The sequence below is a fragment of the Ranitomeya variabilis genome, chromosome 1 (assembly GCF_051348905.1).
Source record: "Ranitomeya variabilis isolate aRanVar5 chromosome 1, aRanVar5.hap1, whole genome shotgun sequence".
NCBI lineage: Eukaryota > Metazoa > Chordata > Amphibia > Anura > Dendrobatidae > Ranitomeya > Ranitomeya variabilis.
In genome coordinates, this window is record NC_135232.1 from 1,098,400,153 (window position 1) to 1,098,424,842 (window position 24,690).

A 24,690-nucleotide genomic window follows, 5' to 3' on the forward strand; every position below is an offset into this window, starting at 1 on the left:
AGCTCGAACCAGTCTGCCCATTCTCCTCTGACCTCTGGCATCAACAAGGCATTTCCGCCCACAGAACTGCCGCTCACTGGATTTTTTTTCTTTTTCGGACCATTCTCTGTAAACTCTAGAGATGGTTGTGCGTGAAAATCCCAGTAGATCAGCAGTTTCTGAAATACTCAGACCAGCCCTTCTGGCACCAACAACCATGCCACGTTCAAAGGCACTCAAATCACCTTTCTTCCCCATACTGATGCTCGGTTTGAACTGCAGGAGATTGTCTTGACCATGTCTACATGCCTAAATGCACTGAGTTGCCGCCATGTGATTGGCTGATTAGAAATTAAGTGTTAACAAGAAGTTGGACAGGTGTACCTAATAAAGTGGCCAGTGAGTGTATATAGCACCATTAATTCCATGGTGCTGTACATGAAAAGGGGTTACATCAAAATACAAATATCACTTTAAGTAAACAAAACTAACAATGACAGACTGATACAGAGGGAAGAGGACCCTGCCCTTGCGGGCTTACATTCTACAGGATTATGGGGAAGTAGACAGTAGGTCGAGGGTTGCAGTAGCTCCGATGGTGTTGAGGTGGCTGTGTGGTCATTACAGATTGTAAGCTTCATTGAAGAGGTGGATATTCAGGTTTCTTTTGAAGGATCCAAATGTGGTGGATAACCGGACGTGTTGGGACACAGAATTCCAGATGATGGGGGATATTCGGGAGAAGTCTTGGAGGCGATTGGGTGAGGAGCGAATAAGCGTGGAGGAGAGAAGGAGGTCTTGGGAGGACAGAAGCCAGATTATAGGTTGTCAAAGAGAGTTAGATGCAAAGTGAGAGGAAAGTTCAGCATGGACGTGCTGCTCAAGGAGTTTGGATGCAAATGGGAGCAAAGATATGGGGCGATAGCTGGACATAGCGCTTGGGTCAAGGGATGGCTTTTTGAGGATAGATGTGATTGTGGCATGTTTGAAAGCAGTGGGAAAGCTACCAAAAGTTAGTAATAGGTTGAAGAGATGGGTTAGTGATGGGATTAGTGTGGTGGTGAGGTTGGGGAGGAGGTGGGATGGGATGGGGTCAAGTGCACAAGTGGTAAGGTGTGATTTGGAGAGAAGATGAGCAAGCTCCCCTTCAGTGATTTTGGAGAGGGAAGTTATGGGGTATTACACTTATTATATTCTGGAGGTCTTAAGAGACCCAATAGCATATTATGGGACATTTAATCAGAATACATTTCTCTGCCAATTGAATTTCCCAGGAAAATCCACGCAAATTAGAATTTTGCTGGATTTGCTCATCTCTAGACTCCAGGCTTCAAACAGATGTCAAATTTTCACATATGGTGGATTTCACTGATAGCATTTGTACATGTGATAGTCTATGGGTCCATTCACATGTCTGTGATCTTTTGTAGAGACATGCCTGATTTTGATCAAAGGGTCTGATCAAAATCAGCAATGAAAGCCTAAATGTCCTTGAATATAAATCAGACCGCAATCGTTTTGCATCTGATCGCAGTCCAATTTTCACAGACTGTCACATAAGAGAATGTGGACAAACTTTTCTTTTCTTGACATACGAGAAAAACAGATGATACTCGGACCACTCTCTGATCAAAATAATCCGTTTTTCTCATACGCGAGAAAAATGGATGAATGAATGAGGCCTAACAAAACTGCAGATTGGGCTGAGCAGAATGAGATTTCAGCTGAGGAAGGACATTGAGGAGCAGTGAACGAGGCTAGTTGGGAGGTGATTGAGTTAAACTTGAAAAACGTATTATACAGCCACTCTAACATAGATTTTCAAAGTCCACCAGCATCATCAGGTCAAAGAGGCTCTATTTAATACAATATTCTGTTTGTATTGTAAAATCTAATTACAGATGTGGTTTAATCGGCCTAAGGCTTCACAATGGGACAATATTCAGACCAACCTAAACTCAGCAGGACATCTCTACTCAGTGAACATTTCGAAATGAGAAGCAAAATGTATTTCATTGAGACATCTAGTCCTGCTAAAGAAAACGCTAATTACAAGAGTCTGCTCAGTGTACCTGGGATTATTGACTTTCGAACTGTCATCTTAGACACTTTATTTAAGTACTGCACTTTCCTAAACAAGCTTCTGTAAAGACGTCAAATAATTACATGAAACCGCTTCATCCAGATTTAAGATAATCAATCCAGCAGGTATCTCACATCCCGAGAAGTGGATCTGTTGCACATCCGTGTGTAATATTCTAGATTGGTCTTGGCAAATTTTAACAATAGATAAAGTAATTGACTCATCGTTATCGGCGGATTTTATCAGAGCCCTGTATTTGCTCTCCGCTGTGGATGGGCTAGACTTTCACTGTGTCTCCACTGCTCAAATCTTCAATCTTGAAAGCTTTAATGTGTAATGTGTATGGATTTTATTGTGCCTTATTGGGCTCACAAACACGAAGTTTCACTGGAGAGCTGTAAAATAGAATGGACTTAGTGGTCTGAACTCTAGTACTTAAGTTGTAATAAAACTCGCCACAAAGAACATTAATGTTGTGCACAAAGAGCCTCCAATGCTCCAGTGAGGCCGGCAACTGTATCAATAGTTTCACTGTTAGTTAAAGTAATGTGAAGACATAAAAACTCAACTCCGGTCAGTTGGAAGAAAAATAACCATCACTGCTTGTGATAAACACAAATAGGGTCAATGATGGAATACTTATATTTATCATGATTAATCTTTTAAAGGAAATCTGTCAGCATGATTTCCCCCTCCCCACACCAAGCTATTTATACGTGCATGTAGCTCTTTCAATGTCAAGTCTGGTCCGTTCCTCTTCAGCTGAGAAATCAGCATTTGAATTGATATGCATATAAGAGCTTAAGAGCTTTTTCAAGATCTGAAGCCTTTGTCACTCCAGCTCTATTTCCCACCCATTGTCATCTCTTACTTAACTGACAGCCTCTATGCAGTGAGACTTCAGACAATGGAGATTTTAGTCAAGTAGGAGGATATACTGCTGACCAGGGAGAAGAGCTGGAGTGATAGAGGCTTCAGATCTACAAATAGATCTTTGGCCAAATTTGCATATACATTCAAATGCTGATTTTTCAGTAATGGAGGAAAGGACTGGCTATGTAAAAGTATTGTTGGACTTGTCTTTAAAACAGTTGCATGCACATATAGTTTGGGTGGTGAAATCCTGCTGACAGGTTCCTTTTAACTGATAAGAACATATGTGGAAGCACTAATTTGAAACTAGGGATGATAATGACATTTTTTTTCTATATTTGTGTAAGAGAGAAGTGGAAAGTAAAAAACTGTAGGATCAAGAAATAAGATCCGTCTTTTACTGGTGTTTTCCCCCCTACATCGACTCCGGAGGATGATAAAGGAACATTTTTTTATGTTATCACCACATAGAAAGTATGTACTCTCTACTTGACGCATATAAGCCTGGCCATACATATATGATATTAATCTATCTCTCCCTTACCATGCCATATGCATACAGTTGTGCTCAAAAGTTTACATACCCGGCAGAATTTTTGCTTTGTTGGCCTTTTTTTCAGTGAATATGAATGATAACACCAAAACTTTTTCTCCACTCATGGCTAGTGGTTGGGTGAAGCCATTTATTGTCAAACTACTGTGTTTTCTCTTTTTAAATCATAATGACAACCCGAAACATCCAAATGATCCTGATCAAATGTTCACATGCCCCATTTCATTTCTTAATACCCTGTAATGCCCCCTCTAACATCAATGACAGCTTGAAATCTTTTGTGTTAGTTGTGGATGAGGTTCTTTATTTTCTCAGATGGTAAAGCTGCTTATTCTTCTTGGCATAAAGTCTCCAGTTCCTGTAAATTCCTGGGCTGTCTAGCATGAAATGCGTGCTTGAGATCTCCCCAGAGTGGCTCAATGATATTGAGGACAAAAGACTGTGATGGCCACTCCAAAATTCCAGAACTTTGTACTGCTGTAGCTAATGACAGGTTGACTTGGCCTTGTGTTTTGGATCGTTGTTATGTTGGAACGTCCAAGTACGTCCCATGCGCAGCTTTCGGGCTGATGAGTGCAAACTTGCCTCCAGTATTTGCTGATAACGTGCTGCATTCATCTTTCCTTCAACTTTGACCTAGTTTCCTGTGCCTTTGAAGCTCACACATCCCCAAAACATCAGCAATCCACCTCTGTGCTTTACAGTAGGAATAGTGTTCCTTTCATCATAGGACTTGTTGAACTCCAAATGTAACGTTTATGATTGTGGCCAAAAAGTTCAATTTTGGTCTCATCACTACAAAATACCTTGTTCCAGATATTTTGGGGCTTGTCTCTGTACTGTTTTGTTTTTACAGAGACACTGATTTTCCATTTGTTAATCACAGTTTGAATGCTGCTGACTGGCATTATCAATTCCTTGGATACCTTTATGTATCCCTTTCCTGTTTTATACAGTTCAACTACCTTTTCCCGTAGATTCGTTTACAATTCTTTTGCTTTCCCCATGACTCACAATCTAGAAACGTCAGTGGCTGGATGAAAGATGCAAGAGTCTGTCTGGATCCCAGAAACTCACTCAGCTTTTATGCGCACATACTGATTACAAGCAAACAGGTCACAGGTGAGGATGTTACCTTTAGTAGCCATTCAAACATATTCATGTCAACTTCTGTGCATGTTATCAGGCCATAATCACCAGGGTATATGAACTTTTGATCAGGGTCATTTGGATGTATTGGGTTGTCATTATTTAAATTTAAAAAGAGAAAACACAGTAGCTTGACAATAAATGGCTTCACACTACCACTAACCATGAATGTAGAAAAAGTTTTGGCGTTATTATTCATATTCTCTGACAAAAGGCCATGAAAGCAAAAATTCTGCTGGGGTATGTAAACTTTTGAGCACAACTGTACATGCTGAGCTCATTCATGTGTCTTCAATAGAGATAAGCGGATCAGACAAAATTTAAATAGTTCCTTTCATGCAATTTTCCTTGAAAATTTAATTTGCAGAGAAGTTATACTTTGCAAATTGAATGTCCTTTATTTTGTTCTGGGATGTCTCCAGAACCCAGAGCATAATTAACATAATTGTAAAAAAAAAAATCCTTATACTTACTTCACTTTTCACCCCTCCGACCCTTCACCACCAACCATTCAGTCCTCTTCACATCTGTGGATCATCGTCAGCAACACTGAAATCCCTCACGTGAGGCTGAAGCTTCTGGAAAGATTCTGCACATGTGTGTGCAAAGGTCACGGTGCATGCCATGGTGCCATGATGTCTTGGTGTGGTCCGTGACCTTTGCGAATGCATGTGGCATTTGTGGTCTGGCATGAGAGACCCAGGGATTTCACAACAGCCCACAGCAATCCAAAGATGCGGGGATCACCAGACGGGTGGTGGTAAGGAACAAAGGGGTAGGAGAGGTTAGCGGTAAGATGAATATAAGGATTTTTTCTTAATTTGTAATACTTTTATGGTTCAGAAAGTGCTAAACCTAAGGAACCTTTCACACTTATAAATGATAGTATAGTAAAAGACATTCATGGCAAGGCTAAACTTATCAGGAGAATGGGGGTCCCCATTCTGAAAGTCGCATACAGGAAACTATAGAGACTAGGGCCTTGATTCTTGAAAATATTGACACCAGAAAACCATTGGAAAAACTTTGAGAAGTCACAAAATGTTTCCACAAAGAGGAGTTGCACAAAAATGTTGCGACTTTTAGTTCCAGAAATGTTTTCCAGCCCTTGACTACAGTAGCATTTCTGCCAAGGCGCATGCCGTTGAGAAGATGTGCCGCATTCATTAAGTGGTGTGTGCCACCACAAAACACCTCTTCATTAAGACTGGCGTGTACAATTCCAGTCTTAATTAATCGGACCCTAAATCTATTATTTCTATATATTTTAATTAAAAAAAAATTCATTGTCCGCCTGATTCTGTGCATATCTCAAGGATAAACAGTCGCACTCAGAAGTCCTTTAAGTTGCAAACAATTTAGAATTTTATTTTCGAAACACCAAAATTAAATGATTCAAGGCAAAGGAGAGGAAAGGAGAGGAAATATTTCAATTAGAGGTGCTGGAGCCCCATTAGGGGCTACTGGAATGCTGCATCTGGAGACTGCGGTGGTGTCTCATGAAATACTTTGCTCCTTGCCTTTCTACTATAAGTAAGGTTTGATAAAGGCCCAGTGGGTCAAAACGTTACCTTATACCATTGGAATACCTTATTGTCTCAACCGCGGTGAATCATTTAATTTTGGTGTTTTGAAAATAAAATTCTAAATTGTTTGCAACTTAAAGGACTTCTGAGTGCGACTGTGTATCCTTGAGATTACATTTTGTGGAATAACTCCACGTTCAGTCAGCACCACTGTAGCAAGAGTGAGCGTCACTTTCTTTTCTATGATTCTGTGCATAAGCCATAAATGTCTAATTTGAGAAAAGTTCTTCAAAACAAAATTTACACCAAATTCTGAGCTCCCATTGACCTTCATTCATAATGGTCCCATCTAAAGCATTACGTGGCACTGCTAAGCTATTATTAAGAGCTCTGTACTTACGATTGGTGCTCCCAGTGCCAGACCCCCACTGATCCAAGAGTTATTTTACTTATAAAACTTTTAAATGGTGAGAAAACTCTGCAAATAACAATGTTAATCTGGGTTCAGGCAGCATGATTCATCTTGTTGAATGACAATATACTGAATTTATACAAGCACAGTTAAAATCATGGGATCATTCCAATGAAACTGGGTTTAGTTACACAAATGTCTTTATTCCTTACCCAAATAACTATATTTTTATCAACATTCTGACCTATGATCCAGCTAAATGACAACAGTTCCGTAAAAGTTGGAATTTTTTTTTCTTTTACTAAAATTCCATTTAAGTGATTTTCCACACATCGTATGTACATCAAGGGGATTTTTTCTGAATAAAATGCACACACGGGGATACTGTATAAGTTATTCAGTTATTCATAGTCTTTCCTTGGCTGTAGCAGGAACTTAACTTCTTCATGGAGAAGCTATCAATTACACATGCCTGCAGGTAAAAGCTTTAAATTCTGAGCTGTCCATCTTGCTTCCTCAGTGCATCTATTCTCTTTTCCTCTATAAAGGAAATCATTAAGCTTCCTTTCGGCACAGTAAGCTTATATTCTCTGTGCTTAACCCGACTCTGGATCATTTATGTAACCAAACTACTCACGTGAGAGGAAATGCAAATCGACCAACTCAAGCTAACGTCTGACTCGTGACCAGCCATGATCTATTCACCATGTGTTGTGCAGATTTTCAGAAACGGTTCCCCTGGAGTAACAACTCTAGTTACAATAATATGAAACATCACTTAACCTTTAACACCCTAACAAGAGATTTATAATAGATATAACATCCTCAGTAGCAGTTCGTAATTACAGAATTAAATATGGCTGGTGGATCTGGGACAATGGTCGGTCATAATCATAAAACCTCAAACCATGTCTAGACTTCATGGAAGCAGTAAGTAGGATAAAGAAAAGCCAAACATGTAACACGATCCAAGGACATCTCTGCTTACAATTAGACTTTGCTAAGGTGTTTACCTCACTTTTTACCTTACTTTTGAAATTCTAATAAATTGATAAATTGAAAAATAAAAAAAAGTAAAAAATTGGAATGAATTCCAAAACCAAGTCCACTTTATGGAAGGAAATGAGCAGAAAAAAATACTTTGGACTCTGCACTTCAAAAATGTTCTTGGATTAGAGAAGAAAAAAAAATCAAAGCAACCTCCACCGAAAATTGTGGATGCAAATTTTTGCAGGAAGTTGTTAGTCTGTCTGTTACTCTTTTACAAGACATTTTAAATAACCACACGAATCCCAAAATGTAATATGACTAGAATAATAAAAAGGGAAGGCTTGGTTTATGGGATGATTTACATTTGCCTCAAAGTTTCAAACGGCGTTAACCTAAAACTAAAAAAAAATGAAATTACATTTTGTAAAAATATAAATATTCACAAATGAGTAATGTATTAAAAATGTAAAAACTAAATGTAATATATACTGAATGATATAATACAGTGGATTATCTCAATATCATACAGTATCACAAATTTGAATAATATTCCTTGTTTTTAGATTTTTTGCTCAACATCTTTAAGAAAAAAACAGTTATACATTTATTTTAAGTTTTCTTTTTTTTTTTATTTCTACATGATGTCGGAACAGAAAACTCTAAGGCTGGCCTTATCTTATTGTAAGTTACAGACGTTTTGTTAGGGATGAGGGAATTTTTTGAGATGTGAGTGGTGATGTCCTCTCACTATCCAGATTCACCCCAAAATGGCAGCTGCATTCCCTGCTTCTGCTTTTATAGAGGCTGTGATAGTGCCTCCTGATGGGCTGCACTACACTTTGTGATGTGTAATCTGCTAGGCACTTTGGGAAAGGCTGCCCAGCTGGGCACAAGATCATATAATCTTCCTCTGGTTGATGCAATCGTCTGCAACTTTTACATCTAAATGCTGCAAGCTGTATGCTGACTAGATTATGCTGCGATCCCATGTAACAAATTCCTACATTGAAGGACTTGAATTTTGAAAATGTGTTATCCCTTGCATTCTATGGAAAGTCCTATCTAAAATTAGAGGTAAGTTGAAAAAAGATTAAATAAAGAATCCCCGTTGGTGCAATGGAATGTAAAATTAGCAACATCGGAGATGAGGAAAAGAAGAATGACAAAGGTTATATCTGGAATTTGTCTCCATTAAATAGTCTCAATTATTTGGCCTGCCCCAAAACATGGACTCATACCTGAAATATCAGGACTGTCATGAGAGGAGCAGGCTGAAACTTCCTCTCAATTTGATAAACGTCTTGAATACAAACCCCTTCCTCCCCTCCTTCTGCTCCCCGTCTATTCCCATTCACTAATAGTGGGACTTGACATATTAGTGAAATATTTTGTCATAATTCTGCATGCTGAAGCGCTGCCCTGTACCATTTCAATTAAGCTCAGCAGAGATTCTTTATTGTCTTGCCAGGCAGGATACAGTTCGTCCTCAGTTGGGAACTTCTCACATCCCAGCTCCAGGGTAAGTTCGAAACAATTGGTGTGGAGATAACTGAAGTCTGACATTCCTAGAAAAGAATTTCATGACATGAGACCGATAGTTTAGTACAGTACAAACCATTCGTAGTGACGAAGAATATAACTGAAAACAACTGGCCCATGTTCCTAAGAAAATCTTCATGCATGTTCTCCAGAAATCAACCATTATATTTCTTTTTGCTACTAAACATAATGGGGGACATTTTTCATTGCATTTGTGCCCAAATTTTTGAGAAAAATTCAACATTTCAAAGTTATGTCTAAGCCAAAGTTATTAATGTTTTACATAATTTATTATTAAGTGCCTGCCCCAAAGCTGAAAGGGAACCTGTCAACCCAAAAATGGAAGTTGAGCTAAGCCCACCAGCATCAGGGGCTTATCCTCAGCATTCTGGAATGCTGTAGATAAGCCCTGTTATGATCCTTAGTGGTTGAGGATCACAAATTACTCCAGCTAAGTAACAAACATAGGACAAGCTCTAGGGAGGTGGCAAACTGGACTGACCGCAAATCTGAACCTATCCAAACACACTAGAAGTAGCCGGTGAACGTGCCTAAAAATCCTAGACGTCTCGAGCCAGCCTGAGGAACTAACTACCCCTAGAGAGAAAGAAAGTCCTCTCTTGCCTCCAGAGAAATAATCCCCAAAGATATAGAAGCCCCCAACAGATAATAACGGTGAGGTAAGAGGAAGGCACATACACAGGGGTGAAAGCATATTCAGCAAATGAGGCCCACTAATACTAGATAGCAGAAAATAGTAAAGGGGTCTGTGCGGTCAGTAAAACACCCTTACAAAATATCCACACTGAGATTTCAAGAACCCCCGCACCAACTAACGGTGTGGGGGGAGAAACTCAGTCCCCTAGAGCAACCAGCAAGCAAGGAAATCACATTTTAGCGAGCTGGACTAAAAACATAATGAACGCTGATAATCAAAAAATGATCAAACAAAAACTTAGCTTGTCTTGGAGAGACTGGGAGCAAGGTAGACACAAGGAATCTGAAGAGCACTGGATACATTGATAGCAGGCCAGGAACTGAGTATCCAGGTGAGCTAAATAGGAAACCAACCAAGGATAACGAACCAGCTGATGCTGCCAACCTGCAGAAAGACAACACTACACAGTACCGCTTGTGACCACTAGAGGGAGCCCAAAAATAGAGTTCACAACAAAGCCCCCAATGTAACCTGAAAGATGAGAAAAAGAGGTTAGATTATACTCACCTGGGGGGCGGTCCGATCTGATGGGCGTCGCGGTCCAGTCCGGGGCCTCCCATCTACTTACGATCACATCCTCTTCTTGTCTTCACTCTGCAGCTCTGGCGCAGGCGTACTTTGACTCCCCTGTTGAGGGCAGAGCAAAGTACTGAAATGCACAGGCACCGGGAAAGGTCAGAGAGGCCGGCGCCTGTGCACTGCAGTACTTTGCTTTGCCCTCAACAGGGCAGACAAAGTACGCCAGTGCCAGAGCTGCAGCATGAAGACAAGACGAGGACGTCATCATAAGAAGATGGGGGCAACTGGACCGCAGCGGGACCACCCCTGGGTGAGTATAATCTAACCTCTTTTTCTCATTTTTCAGGTTACATTGGAGGCTTATCTACAGCATTACAGAATGCTGTAGATAAGCCCCTGATGCTGGTGGGCTTAGCTCAACTTCCATTTTGGGGGTGACAAGTTCCCTTTAAAAATGACAAGAACCCTTGTTAACCTTTTGACATTAATTTGCAATATAATAATGAATGCCTTTCTATATAAAAGTTGCAAAACAATTGCATATTCTGGACAGGTAATAGCTGTTTTAAAAAAAAAAAAAAAAAAGAAGAAGATGTGGAACAATTATATTTATGTTGTAACAATTCTTAACACGCACAAAAAAGCAATTTACATAAATTACTACAGTACAAACCAAAAGTTTGGACACACCTTCTCATTTAAAGATCTTTCTGTATTTTCATGACTATGAAAATTGTACATTCACACTGAAGGCATCAAAACTATGATTTAACACATGTGGAATTATATACTTAACAAAAAAGTGTGAAACAACTGAAATTATGTCTTATATTCTAGGTTCTTCAAAGTAGCCACCTTTTGCTTTGATGACTGCTTTGCACACTTTTGGCATTCTCTTGATGAGCTTCGAGAGGTAGTCACCGGGAATGGTTTTCACTTCACAGGTGTGCCCTGTCAGGTTTAATAAGTGGGATTTCTTGCCTTATAAATGGGGTTGGGACCATCAGTTGTGTTGTGCAGAAGTCTGGTGGATACACAGCTGATAGTCCTACTGAATAGACTGTTAGAATTTGTATTATGGCAAGAAAAAAGCAGCAAAGTAAAGAAAAACGAGTGGCCATCATTACTTTAAAGGGACTCTGTCACCTGAATTTGGAGGGAACAATTTTCAGCCATAGGGGCGGGGTTTTGGGGTGTTTGATTCACCCTTTCCTTACCCACTGGCTGCATGCTGGCTGCAATATTGGATTGAAGTTCATTCTCTGTCCTCCGTAGTACATGCCTGCACAAGGCAGTCTTGCCTTACGCAGGCGTGTACTATGGAGGACAGAGAATGAACTTCACTCCAATATTGCAGCCAGCATGCAGCCAGCGGGTAAGGAAAGGGTGAATCAAACACCCGAAAACCGCGCCCCTATGGCTGAAAATTGTTCCCTCCAAATTCAGGTGACAGAGTCCCTTTAAGAAATGAAGGTCAGTCAGTCTGAAAAATTGGGAAAACTTTGAAAGTGTGCCCAAGTGCAGTGGCAAAAACCATCAAGCGCTACAAATTAACTGGCTCACATGAGGACCACCCCAGGAAAGAAAAACCAAGAGTCACCTCTGCTTCTGAGGATAAATTTATCCGAGTCACCAGCCTCAGAAATCGCAGGTTAGCAGCAGCTCAGATTCTGAGCAGATTCCTCTCCGGAGGTGCCGGAATTCTAAAGACTATACGCCTGCCCTGAGCACACGCAGACAAGTCCACACTACCATTAGGTTCCACACACTCACAAAACATAAATGATCTTAGCGCACCAACGGATCCTTTGATAGACTGTGCCAATCAGACAGAACCTTGCTCGTGGGCCAATCCAGAGTCCGCACAGTACCTGAGAAGCTGACGACCAACCACCAATGAGAGGTTGCCACCTCACAAGCATGCTCAGTAGAGCGAATCTCAGTCTCAGGAATGACAGCTCGCTGCTGTTTATTATTAGTTACCATAGCTGAACCTGGAGAGGCAGCAGTAACAATGCGCACAGCCTGAGTCTGAGCAAGACGCTGAGACCGACCTCTTTGCTGAGCAGCATCCACTGCGGTCAAGACTGAATGGGAGACCGCAAAAGAAGATAAGGCGTTGTTATCTATCCTGTGCAGAGGAAGAATCCTTCTACCTAACATATTGTACATTACATGTTATACAATATTACAGTAAAAATGTATTCATAAGTCATTGAATTACTTTAATTGGTTAAACAGTAAGTATGAAAGTAAGCAAATTTGCAAGTTATTAAATTGCCATAATTAGTTAAAAAGCATACAGATAAGCAAGACTGCAATGGACTTGGTTCTTCTATCTGCTGTCATTCTTCTGCTATGAGAATTTTTATCTTTCATAGCATACAGCTTGATTCCATGGGACTTGGCTACCACTGCCTGCCCAGACCCTGGCCAAGTGGTTTGTAACAATCGTTACATTCCAGAAAAGGGAGTTGACTCCTTACATACTAGTAACCTTTCTCAAACACATTGATTTCTATACAGCAGTTAGCTGTTCATGTCTCTCTTCATCCCCCTCAGCTCCTGACAACCTGCAGTTATAAATCTTGCAAGATCAGTCTGCAGCATTAGCTGCTTTCAAAGAAGGGCTCCAAATCACAGCTCTTGACTTTGGCTTTACAGAGTTGTGATAAAATGCACAGTTATCCCCAAGGGTAAATACAGTGATTGCAGTGCGCACTTTAGAACAATACCAATAGCTAAATGTAATACAGCAGAACTTGTATTGAGCTTTATAATTTTGCTAATAGTACAGCTTTGCTCATCAAAACTGTCACTCAAGGAGTAGAGCCCTCCCTGCCAGAATCCAGGAAGTAAGGAAACAACATAGCTCTGAGCTGCTCAGGAGGGAAATAAGGATATCCCTTGATGAAGCTTTATTAAGACATCACTATTTATATTGAAAGTTGCAACATTAAAATGAGAAAAATGCTAGAAATTTTGTGATAGGTAAGGGTATGTGCACAGGCTGCGGATTCCATTGCGGATCTTTCTGTGCGGATTCTGCAGAATCCGCAGGTACCTGCGGATTCCCCATGCATTTTCTGTAGATTTTGTGCAGTTTTTGTACAGATTTCACCTGCGGATTCCTATTATGGAATAGGTGTAAAGCGCTGCAAAATCGGCACAAAGAATTAACATGCTGCGGAAAATAAAACGCAGCATTTCCGCATGGAATTTTCCGCAGCATGTGCACTGCGGATTTGGTTTGCCATAGGTTTACATGGTACTGTACAATGCATGGAAAACTGCTGTGGATTCGCAGCCAAATCCGCAATGTGTGCACATAGCCTAAATGTGGACACATCTGCAATGGTGCCTACTAGTGATGAGTGAGTATACTCGTGAGTATACTGGTTTCCCAGAGCATGTGGAGCGCCCTGAAACCGCCGCAGGGCCGAGGGGTACCCGGAGCCGGGCCTCTGGGTCTCAGTCCTGGGGTTGTCACGGTGGCTAGACCTGGTCCGTGGCCCTGTCTGTCGGTGGGGGGACGTCCGGTGCAATAAGTGGTGTTGTAACGGTGCAGTTGTGGGGTGCAGGTCGCGGTAAATAACGAGGACACCAGGTTGCAGTCTCTTTACCTCTTTACTGAAGATCTCTGAGTCCTCAGTCCAGAATACGGCTCACCAGGCTGCGCAAGTCCGGCCGGTCCAATGACACTTCCAGAGTTCTCCTCACAGGAGGAAATCTGTGCCTTCCCCCTAGCGCTATGTGTTGTAGTCCTTCCCTGCTGTGCTTACGGAAAGTCCCCACAACTGTTGTATCTGTTTCTTAAGTTCCCTCACAACTCGACTAGATGATGTTCTGCTAATCCTCCGTCCCTCCCTGAGGTTCGGGTAGGAACGGCACCCGTTTGACGGGTAGGCCTGGAGTTCTTCCGGGACCCTAGAGACGCCCCTCTCCCACAATTGCCTCCCAAGACTTCATAGGTGATTTGAGTTAGACAGCCCGCCTGAGACTGACTGTCCTGCCGCTGTTTGGAGTATTGCTTGAAGCTGAATGTTATTCTACTCCCTCGGCGTTCCGGCCACCGGTAGTGCGCCTCAGTAGGATGTTGCTTCGGTCTTACAGCACGACTCCTACTGGTATTTCTCCTTTGCGTGATCCCGTTTCTCACTCAGCACAATCTATCTCTCTTCTAATCCTTTCTTGGGCACCGCCGCTACCCGGAGCAGGCACGGTCCCGTTACGTTCGTTCTCGTTGCCAAGCCTCTGTCAGGATCCCACCCCTGACAGAGACCCTACTGTATCTTCCCCTACAACACCCTCTGCCACAAGGTGTTGCCTGGTTCCAACCCAGTCCGCTTTCTGATCTAACTTCCTGCCTGACCCCCAGTTTACCCACTATGGTGGGGAGTGGCCTAATGAATAGCACCCTTAGCTCCCCCCGGAGGCCCGGCTGTGAAATGTATTGGTGTCTGTGATACCTGATCAGATGAACTCCTTCAGTGCCGTCGGACGCACCATAGCTCCCCATAGTGGCGGAGCCACAGTACTGCAACGACCAGGACTCTGGGGCGCTGCACTCCCCCCTGGTTAAACACAGTACTCCGGGACTGGGAAGAAAACAACAATACAAGTTTAGCAAAAAGACATACAATTTTTGTTGAGTGCAAATAACAATACGTATACTTGAACAAGCTTCCCTTTATGGGAGGTGAGGACACTTGAACGTTACAAAACATGGTTAAACATTAAACATTATAAATTACAGGCTATAAATAACTCCTGTTACCCAACCGGGTATTCTACTAAGTGCAAAAATTGCTGAACAATACTTTAACATTGCCTTTAAGGACATACACTCTGTATCCATCAAAGACCTTCCTATAATCCCATTATAAGGTAAGTTAACTTTTTCATTCTCCTTCTTTGAATCTGCAGGACCGCCTGTCCTATCGGCACCAGACCTACTGCCTCTCCTTTCTGTTACAGGACCGCCCCGTTCAGCCAGGGCCTACTGCCTTTTCAACTTCTATACACAGTATAGATCATAACATTCTTTCAGTTTTAGAAGCACTGAGCCATCTACATATGGCTCCTAGGAGGACTCACTACCTAACCCCTACGGGTTCACTTTCTGTCCTCTGTAACACATTATTAACTCTTTCTTTACAATAACTAACTTACTATGGAGGACTCAGGGTTTACCTTCTATCCCCAGTTTCTTATCAACATTATCAACTATCCCCTTATAACATCAATCCTCATTACTACTTTCTTTCTACCGACTATGCAGGACACTCTGTCTACCCCTACGGGCCTTCTGCATCTTTCTTCTAGCCTTCTTTCTGGAAACATCATCTGCATTTCTTTACATTTAACCAATCAAATACATATAACTTTTACATGTAAGAATTATCATCACTTTCGGTCATCAAGACATTATTGCTATCCATCAATCTTAAAGCAATACGGTTCTTCAAATGTACACGTGGATGTCCCCTTTAAGAAGGGACCAAGTCTTTAGGAGGTAGCATTTGTTCTCTAGCTACCAGTCCATACTCAGCAAAGGCTCCGGTGCGGTATCTTCGCAAAGATTCTCTTTCTAAGTAAAACCAGTAGGAAGCGCCTTTAATAAGGTGCGAACTATTTACAAGAAAAAGTTTGTATCATGCACTGTTCATGATTGCGGCAGTTCTTGATAACAGGAAACAAAAAGTGGAAAAACAAACCAAACAATTGGGATTCCGGGTCAACAAAGGGATCCCTTTTAAAAGTTAACCCTAGACGGGTTCAGCAGCAAAACAGGAACAAACAGTTAAAGGGAAGAACTATTTACATTATCATGATTTCGAGGTTTACCTTTACTCGGATGGCCTTGGCTCCGGGCCCCCGACTACTGTGGCACGGATACCAGCGGCAGGCCCCGCAGGAACCACCAGGTCACCCGGTGTCTGAATTTGAAGGCTGACTTTGCTTGCGAGTTCAGCAGCCGCTACTACGCGTACGGTGGTGATGGTCACAAGATCTGACAAATCCGGATCTGTCATGATCGGGGCAACAGGTGACGCCCCCTCAGGTTCACATCGCCGAACATCCCGAGCACACCATCCTTGTGCGCTCCTGTGACGGGTGTACGTCACCTGGTCCCCCCTTCGTAGTGGATCGCCATTCCGGTCGCAGCAGGGAGTTTTCACATTGTAACTTGTAACAAAGACGTCAGTGGGTAGCCCCGGCTCCTGGATGGAACCCCAACCCCTTTTCGGGTGGAAGGCCAACACAGTCCCCCGCTTTACCACGCCTTTCCTGCCCTGCACAGACTTTCTGCGTTGCGTATCCGGTTGTTCAACCTCGTCTCGATCCTTCCAGTGATGGATTAGGCATTGCTTATATTGCTCCCAAGTGAGCACGGCAAGGGTGAGGCCGTCCTCCCGGGCTCCATCCGGCCCGGTCCAGGGGGTGGCCCACCGGAGGACCACCCCGTCTGGGCCCACATCTATGGGTTCTCCCATCTGGGTTGGTAGTGGAGGCACTAGCTTCCCCATCGTGTTAGAGGTGAGGATCACCCGCTCCACCGAGAAGAAATGATTATTGCTGGGGTGAGGAGCGCTCACAGGAGCGGGATCGATCGGGGGAACCGGACCGGTCAGGGGAGCAGAATCGGCCGGGGGAGTAGGGGTGCTTTCCATACCTGCGCCTGATGTGATTCCACCGGTGTCGATCCATTCCGCTGACAAGGACACTGGAGTCAGCTGCTGCTCGGACCGCGGCTCTTCTAAGACGGTCCCCGGACGCGGCTCCGCTCGCTGTGGTTCCTCCTCCGCTGACTCCGAGGTTGGGATTGGTGGACTCAGCTCCGCTATCTGTTCCATGGGCTTCGGATCCTCCGGCTGCAGGGGACACGGGTCTGCCTCCGATAAACGAGGGCAAACCGGGACTGTTCCTTCCCCGTTCCGGCACTCGCTGTTCTTCATCATGATCTGCTGATCGGTGGCAATGCATGCATCGGACTCCGCCATTTCTCCGGGGCCAAGCTTCTCCATCTCCTGCTTCCCGCCGTTGCAAATCAGGGGGTCGTCCTCTGCTTGAAGGCAGGTCCTCACTTTGCAGCCAGAAGCGCAGGGGGCGGTAGCCATTTCTCGCGCCACTCTGGTAGTCTCCTCCCATGGCACGCCCTCCTTCTTCTCTGGCATAGCAATGGCGGCGGCTTTTGGCGGGAACTTCTCTGGGTCAATGGCAATACACAGTCTCTCAATAAAGTACAGTCCAAGCGCAACAAATCACAGTTCCAAGGCACACATGACCTGATTCCTCAGGCTTAAGTAGATCCTGTTCGTGACGCCAAGTTGGAGCGCCCCCACACTGCTGCAGGGCCGAGGGGTACCCGGAGCCGGGCCTCTGGGTCTCAGTCCTGGGGTTGTCACGGTGGCTAGACCCGGTCCGTGGCCCTGTCTGTCGGTGGGGGACGTCCGGTGCAATAAGTGGTGTTGTAACGGTGCAGTTGTGGGGTGCAGGTCGCGGTAAATAACGAGGACACCAGGTTGCAGTCTCTTTACCTCTTTACTGAAGATCTCCTCAGTCCAGAATACGGCTCACCAGGCTGCGCAAGTCCGGCCGGTCCAATGACACTTCCAGAGTTCTCCTTACAGGAGGAAATCTGTGCCTTCCCCCTAGCGCTATGTGTTGTAGTCCTTCCCTGCTGTGCTTACGGAAAGTCCCCACAACTGTTGTGTCTGTTTCTTAAGTTCCCTCACAACTCGACTAGATGATGTTCTGCTAATCCTCCGTCCCTCCCTGAGGTTCGGGTAGGAACGGCACCCGTTTGACGGGTAGGCCTGGAGTTCTTCCGGGACCCTAGAGACGCCCCTCTCCCACAATTGCCTCCCAAGACTTCATAGGTGATTTGAGTTAGACAGCCCGCCTGAGACTGACTGTCCTGCCGCTGTTTGGAGTATTGCTTGTTATGACCCCAATGGCGAGGGTCTCAGAGGAACAAGTAAGTCTGCGACGTACAAAAATCCAGCTCATAGGGCAGTGATAACTGGGTTGACCATATATCTACTCCTAACGCCAACACTAGAAGTAGCCGGGGAACATGCCTACGTTGGTCGCTAGATGTCTCGCGCCAGCCGGAGGACTAACTACCCCTAGAAGAGGAAAACAAAGACCTCTCTTGCCTCCAGAGAATAGACCCCAAAAGTAGGATACAAGCCCCCCACAAATAATAACGGTGAGGTAAGAGGAAATGACAAACACAGAGATGAACTAGATTTAGCACAGAGAGGCCCACTTACTAATAGCAGAATGTAGTAAGATAACTTATATGGTCAACGAAAACCCTAACAAAAATCCACACTGGAGATTCAAGAACCCCCGAACCGTCTAACGGCCCGGGGGGAGAACTCCAGCCTCCCCAGAGCTTCCAGTAAGGTTAGAATACAGATTATGTGCAAGCTGGACAAAAATGCAAACAAAAACAAATAGCAAAAAGCAAGAAAGCAGACTTAGCTTAATTTAGCAGGAACCAGGATCAGTAGGCAAGAGCACAACAGATTAGCTCTGATTACAACGTTGCCAGGCATTGAACTGAAGGTCCAGGGAGCTTATATAGCAACACCCCTGACCTAACGACCCAGGTGAGCATACAAGGGATGGCAGACATTCCCAGAGTCAAATCACTAGTAACCACTAGAGGGAGCCAAAAAGATAAATTCACAACAGTACCCCCCCCTTAGTGAGGGGTCACCGATCCCTCACCAAGACCACCAGGGCGATCAGGATGAGCGGTGTGAAAGGCACGAACCAAATCGGCCGCATGCACATCAGAGGCGACCACCCAGGAATTATCCTCCTGACCATAGCCCTTCCACTTGACCAGGTACTGAAGCCTCCGCCTGGAGAGACGAGAATCTAAGATCTTCTCCACCACGTACTCCAACTCGCCCTCAACCAACACCGGAGCAGGAGGCTCAGCAGAAGGAACCACAGGCACAACGTACCGCCGCAACAAGGACCTATGAAATACGTTGTGGATGGCAAACGACACCGGAAGATCCAGGCGAAAGGATACAGGATTAATGATTTCCAATATCTTGTAAGGACCAATGAAGCGAGGCTTAAATTTGGGAGAGGAGACCTTCATAGGAACAAATCGAGAAGACAGCCATACCAAATCCCCAACGCGAAGTCGGGGACCCACACCGCGGCGGCGGTTGGCAAAACGCTGAGCCTTCTCCTGTGACAACTTCAAGTTGTCCACCACATGACTCCAGATCTGCTGCAACCTATCCACCACGGAATCCACCCCAGGACAGTCAGAAGGCTCCACATGTCCCGAGGAAAAACGAGGATGGAAACCAGAGTTGCAGAAAAATGGCGAAACTAAGGTGGCGGAACTAGCCCGATTATTAAGGGCGAATTCAGCCAACGGCAAGAAGGTCACCCAATCATCCTGATCAGAAGAGACAAAACACCTCAAATAAGCCTCCAGAGTCTGATTAGTTCGCTCCGTTTGTCCGTTAGTCTGGGGATGGAAAGCGGATGAAAACGACAACTCAATGCCCATCCTACCACAAAAGGATCGCCAGAACCTGGAAACAAACTGGGATCCTCTGTCCGACACAATATTCTCAGGAATGCCGTGCAAACGAACCACGTTCTGGAAGAACACAGGAACCAGATCAGAAGAGGAGGGCAGCTTAGGCAAAGGAACCAAATGGACCATCTTGGAGAAACGATCACATATCACCCAGATGACAGACATGCCCTGAGACACCGGAAGATCAGAAATGAAATCCATAGAGATGTGTGTCCAAGGTCTCTTCGGGACAGGCAAGGGCAAGAGCAACCCGCTGGCACGAGAGCAGCAAGGCTTGGCTCGAGCACAAGTACCACAGGACTGCACAAATGACCGCACATCCCTTGACAAGGAAGGCCACCAAAAGGACCTGGCCACCAGATTTCTGGTGCCAAAAATTCCCGGGTGCCCTGCCAACACCGAGGAATGAACCTCGGAAATGACTCTGCTGGTCCATCTAGCAGGCACAAACAATCTGTCAGGTGGACAAGAGTCAGGCCTACCAGCCTGAAATCTCTGCAACACACGTCGCAGATCTGGAGAAATAGCAGACACGATAACTCCTTACCTAAGAATACCCACAGGTTCAGCGACTCCAGGAGCATCAGGCACAAAGCTCCTAGACAGAGCATCGGCCTTCACATTCTTAGAACCTGGTAAATACGAGACCACAAAGTCAAAACGGGAGAAAAACAATGACCAGCGGGCCTGTCTAGGATTCAGGCGTTTAGCAGACTCGAGATACATCAGATTTTTGTGATCAGTCAAGACCACCACACGATGCTTAGCACCCTCGAGCCAATGACGCCACTCCTCAAATGCCCACTTCATGGCCAACAACTCCCGATTGCCCACATCATAATTTCGCTCTGCCGGCGAAAACTTCCTAGAGAAAAAGGCACAAGGTCTCATAGTAGAGCAACCAGGGCCTCTCTGCGACAAAACGGCCCCTGCCCCAATCTCCGAAGCATCCACCTCAACCTGAAAGGGAAGTGAGACGTCAGGCTGGCACAAAACAGGCGCCGAAGTAAACCGGCGTTTCAACTCCTGGAAAGCCTCCACGGCAGCAGGAGCCCAGTTAGCTACATCAGAGCCTTTCTTGGTCATATCCGTCAGCGGTTTAACAACGCTAGAGAAATTTGCGATAAAATGACGGTAGAAGTTAGCAAAACCCAAGAACTTCTGAAGACTCTTAACTGACGAGGGTTGAGTCCAATCATGAATAGCTCGGACCTTGACTGGATCCATCTCCACAGCAGAAGGGGAAAAAATGAACCCCAAAAAGGGAACCTTCTGTACACCAAAGAGACACTTTGAGCCTTTTACAAACAAAGAATTTTCACGCAGAATCTCAAAAACCATCCTGACCTGCTCCACATGCGAGTCCCAATCATCAGAAAAAAACAGAATATCATCCAGATAAACAATCAAAAATTTATCCAGATACTTCCGGAAAATGTCATGCATGAAGGACTGAAAAACTGAAGGTGCATTAGAGAGCCCAAATGGCATCACCAAGTACTCAAAATGACCTTCGGGCGTATTGAATGCGGTTTTCCATTCATCGCCCTGCCTAATGCGCACAAGGTTGTACGCACCACAAAGGTCTATCTTGGTGAACCACTTGGCACCTTTAATCCGGGCAAACAAATCTGACAACAGCGGCAAAGGATACTGAAATTTGACAGTGATCTTATTTAAAAGCCGATAGTCAATACAAGGCCTCAAAGATCCGTCCTTTTTGGCCACAAAAAAGAATCCCGCACCAAGAGGGGAAGAAGAAGGACGGATATGCCCCTTCTCAAGAGACTCCTTGATATATAAACGCATCGCGGTATGTTCAGGTACCGACAGATTAAACAGTCTCCCCTTAGGAAACTTACTGCCAGGAATCAAATCTATTGCACAGTCACATTCCCTATGAGGAGGCAGTGCACTGGACTTAGACTCGCTGAAGACATCCTGATAATCAGACAAATACGCCGGAACTTCCGAAGGCGTAGAAGAAGCAATAGACAAGGGCCGGGAATCTCCATGAATTCCATGGCAGCCCCAACTTGACACTGACATAGCCTTCCAGTCCAAGACTGGATTATGGGTCTGTAACCATGGCAAACCCAAAACAACCAAATCATGCATTTTATGCAGAACAAGAAAACGTATTACCTCCCGATGTTCGGGAGTCATGCACATGGTAACCTGTGTCCAAAACTGCGGTTTATTTTTTGCCAATGGCGTAGAATCAATACCCCTAAGAGGGATAGGATTTTCCAATGGCTCAAGAACAAATCCGCAGCGCTTGGCAAATGACAGATCCATAAGGCTCAGGGCAGCACCCGAGTCCACAAACGCCATGACAGGATACGATGACAGTGAGCAAATCAAAGTTACAGATAGAATAAATTTAGGTTGCAAATTACCAATGGCGACCGGACTAACAACCTTAGTAAGACGTTTAGAGCATGCTGAGATAACATGTGTAGAATCACCACAGTAGTAACACAAGCCATTCTGGCGTCTATGAATTTTCCGCTCATTTCTAGTCAGGATTCTATCACATTGCATTAAATCAGGTGCCTGTTCAGACAACACCATGAGGGAATTTGCGGTTTTGCGCTCCCGCAACCGCCGGTCGATTTGAATAGCCAGGGCCATAGAATCATTCAGACCTGTGGGAATGGGAAAACCCACCATCACATTCTTAACGGCTTCAGAAAGGCCATTTCTAAAATTAGCAGCCAATGCACACTCGTTCCACTGGGTCAGCACGGACCATTTCCGAAATTTTTGGCAATATACTTCAGCCTCGTCCTGGCCCTGAGACATCGCCAGCAAGGCTTTTTCTGCCTGAATCTCAAGATTGGGTTCCTCATAAAGCAAACCGAGCGCCAGAAAAAACGCATCAATGTCAGCCAATGCCGGATCTCCTGGCGCCAGCGAGAAGGCCCAATCCTGAGGGTCGCCCCGTAAAAAAGAAATAACAATTTTTACTTGCTGAGCGGAGTCTCCAGATGAACAGGGTTTCAGGGACAAAAAGAATTTACAATTATTCCTGAAATTTCTAAATTTAAATCGGTCTCCGGAAAACGGTTCAGGAATCGGTATCTTAGGTTCTGACATAGGACTTCTGATAACATAATCTTGTATGCCCTGCACACGAGCAGCAAGCTGGTCCACACTTGTAATCAAGGTCTGGACATTCATGTCTGCAGCAAACACAAGCCACTCAGAGGTAAAGGGAAAAAGAAAAAAAAATGAGAGAGAGAAAAAAAAAACTCAGAACTTTCTTTCTTATAATCCCGCTTCTGCAATGCATTTAACATTTAATACTGGCCTGGCAAACTGTTATGACCCCAATGGCGAGGGTCTCAGAGGAACAAGTAAGTCTGCGACGTACAAAAATCCAGCTCATAGGGCAGTGGTAACTGGGTTGACCATATATCTACTCCTAACGCCAACACTAGAAGTAGCCGGGGAACATGCCTACGTTGGTCGCTAGATGTCTCGCGCCAGCCGGAGGACTAACTACCCCTAGAAGAGGAAAACAAAGACCTCTCTTGCCTCCAGAGAATAGACCCCAAAAGTAGGATACAAGCCCCCCACAAATAATAACGGTGAGGTAAGAGGAAATGACAAACACAGAGATGAACTAGATTTAGCACAGAGAGGCCCACTTACTAATAGCAGAATGTAGTAAGATAACTTATATGGTCAACGAAAACCCTAACAAAAATCCACACTGGAGATTCAAGAACCCCCGAACCGTCTAACGGCCCGGGGGGAGAACTCCAGCCTCCCCAGAGCTTCCAGCAAGGTTAGAATACAGATTATGTGCAAGCTGGACAAAAATGCAAACAAAAACAAATAGCAAAAAGCAAGAAAGCAGACTTAGCTTAATTTAGCAGGAACCAGGATCAGTAGGCAAGAGCACAACAGATTAGCTCTGATTACAACGTTGCCAGGCATTGAACTGAAGGTCCAGGGAGCTTATATAGCAACACCCCTGACCTAACGACCCAGGTGAGCATACAAGGGATGGCAGACATTCCCAGAGTCAAATCACTAGTAACCACTAGAGGGAGCCAAAAAGATAAATTCACAACAATTGCTTGAAGCTGAATGTTATTCTACTCCCTCGGCGTTCCGGCCACCGGTAGTGCGCCTCAGTAGGATGTTGCTTCGGTCTTACAGCACGACTCCTACTGGTATTTCTCCTTTGCGTGATCCCATTTCTCACTCAGCACAATCTATCTCTCTTCTAATCCTTTCTTGGGCACCGCCGCTACCCGGAGCAGGCACGGTCCCGTTACGTTCGTTCTCGTTGCCAAGCCTCTGTCAGGATCCCACCCCTGACAGAGACCCTACTGTATCTTCCCCTACAACACCCTCTGCCACAAGGTGTTGCCTGGTTCCAACCCAGTCAGCTTTCTGATCTAACTTCCTGCCTGACCCCCAGTTTACCCACTATGGTGGGGAGTGGCCTAATGAATAGCACCCTTAGCTCCCCCCGGAGGCCCGGCTGTGAAATGTATTGGTGTCTGTGATACCTGATCAGATGAACTCCTTCAGTGCCGTCGGACGCACCATAGCTCCCCATAGTGGCAGAGCCACAGTACTGCAACGACCAGGACTCTGGGGCGCTGCACATGCTCGGGTGTTCTTCGAGTATTTTGTAGTGTTTGGAGATTTAGTTTTCTTCACTGCAGCTATATGATTTGCCGCTGCTAGACAGGCTGAATACATGAGGGGATTCCCTAACGAACAGGCAACCCCACATGTATTCAGGC

General features: G+C 44.6%; 1 protein-coding gene across 1 annotated transcript in view; it reads right to left on the minus strand.

Annotated features, from left to right (window-relative positions):
* Positions 1 to 24,690, minus strand: part of CPZ (carboxypeptidase Z) — a 188,627-nt gene that overhangs the window by 25,638 nt on the left and 138,299 nt on the right. Inside the window, exon 9 of the mRNA XM_077280064.1 lies at positions 8,991 to 9,130. Coding sequence (XP_077136179.1) covers positions 8,991 to 9,130 — 140 coding nt within the window. The remainder of the gene's footprint in view (positions 1 to 8,990; positions 9,131 to 24,690) is intronic.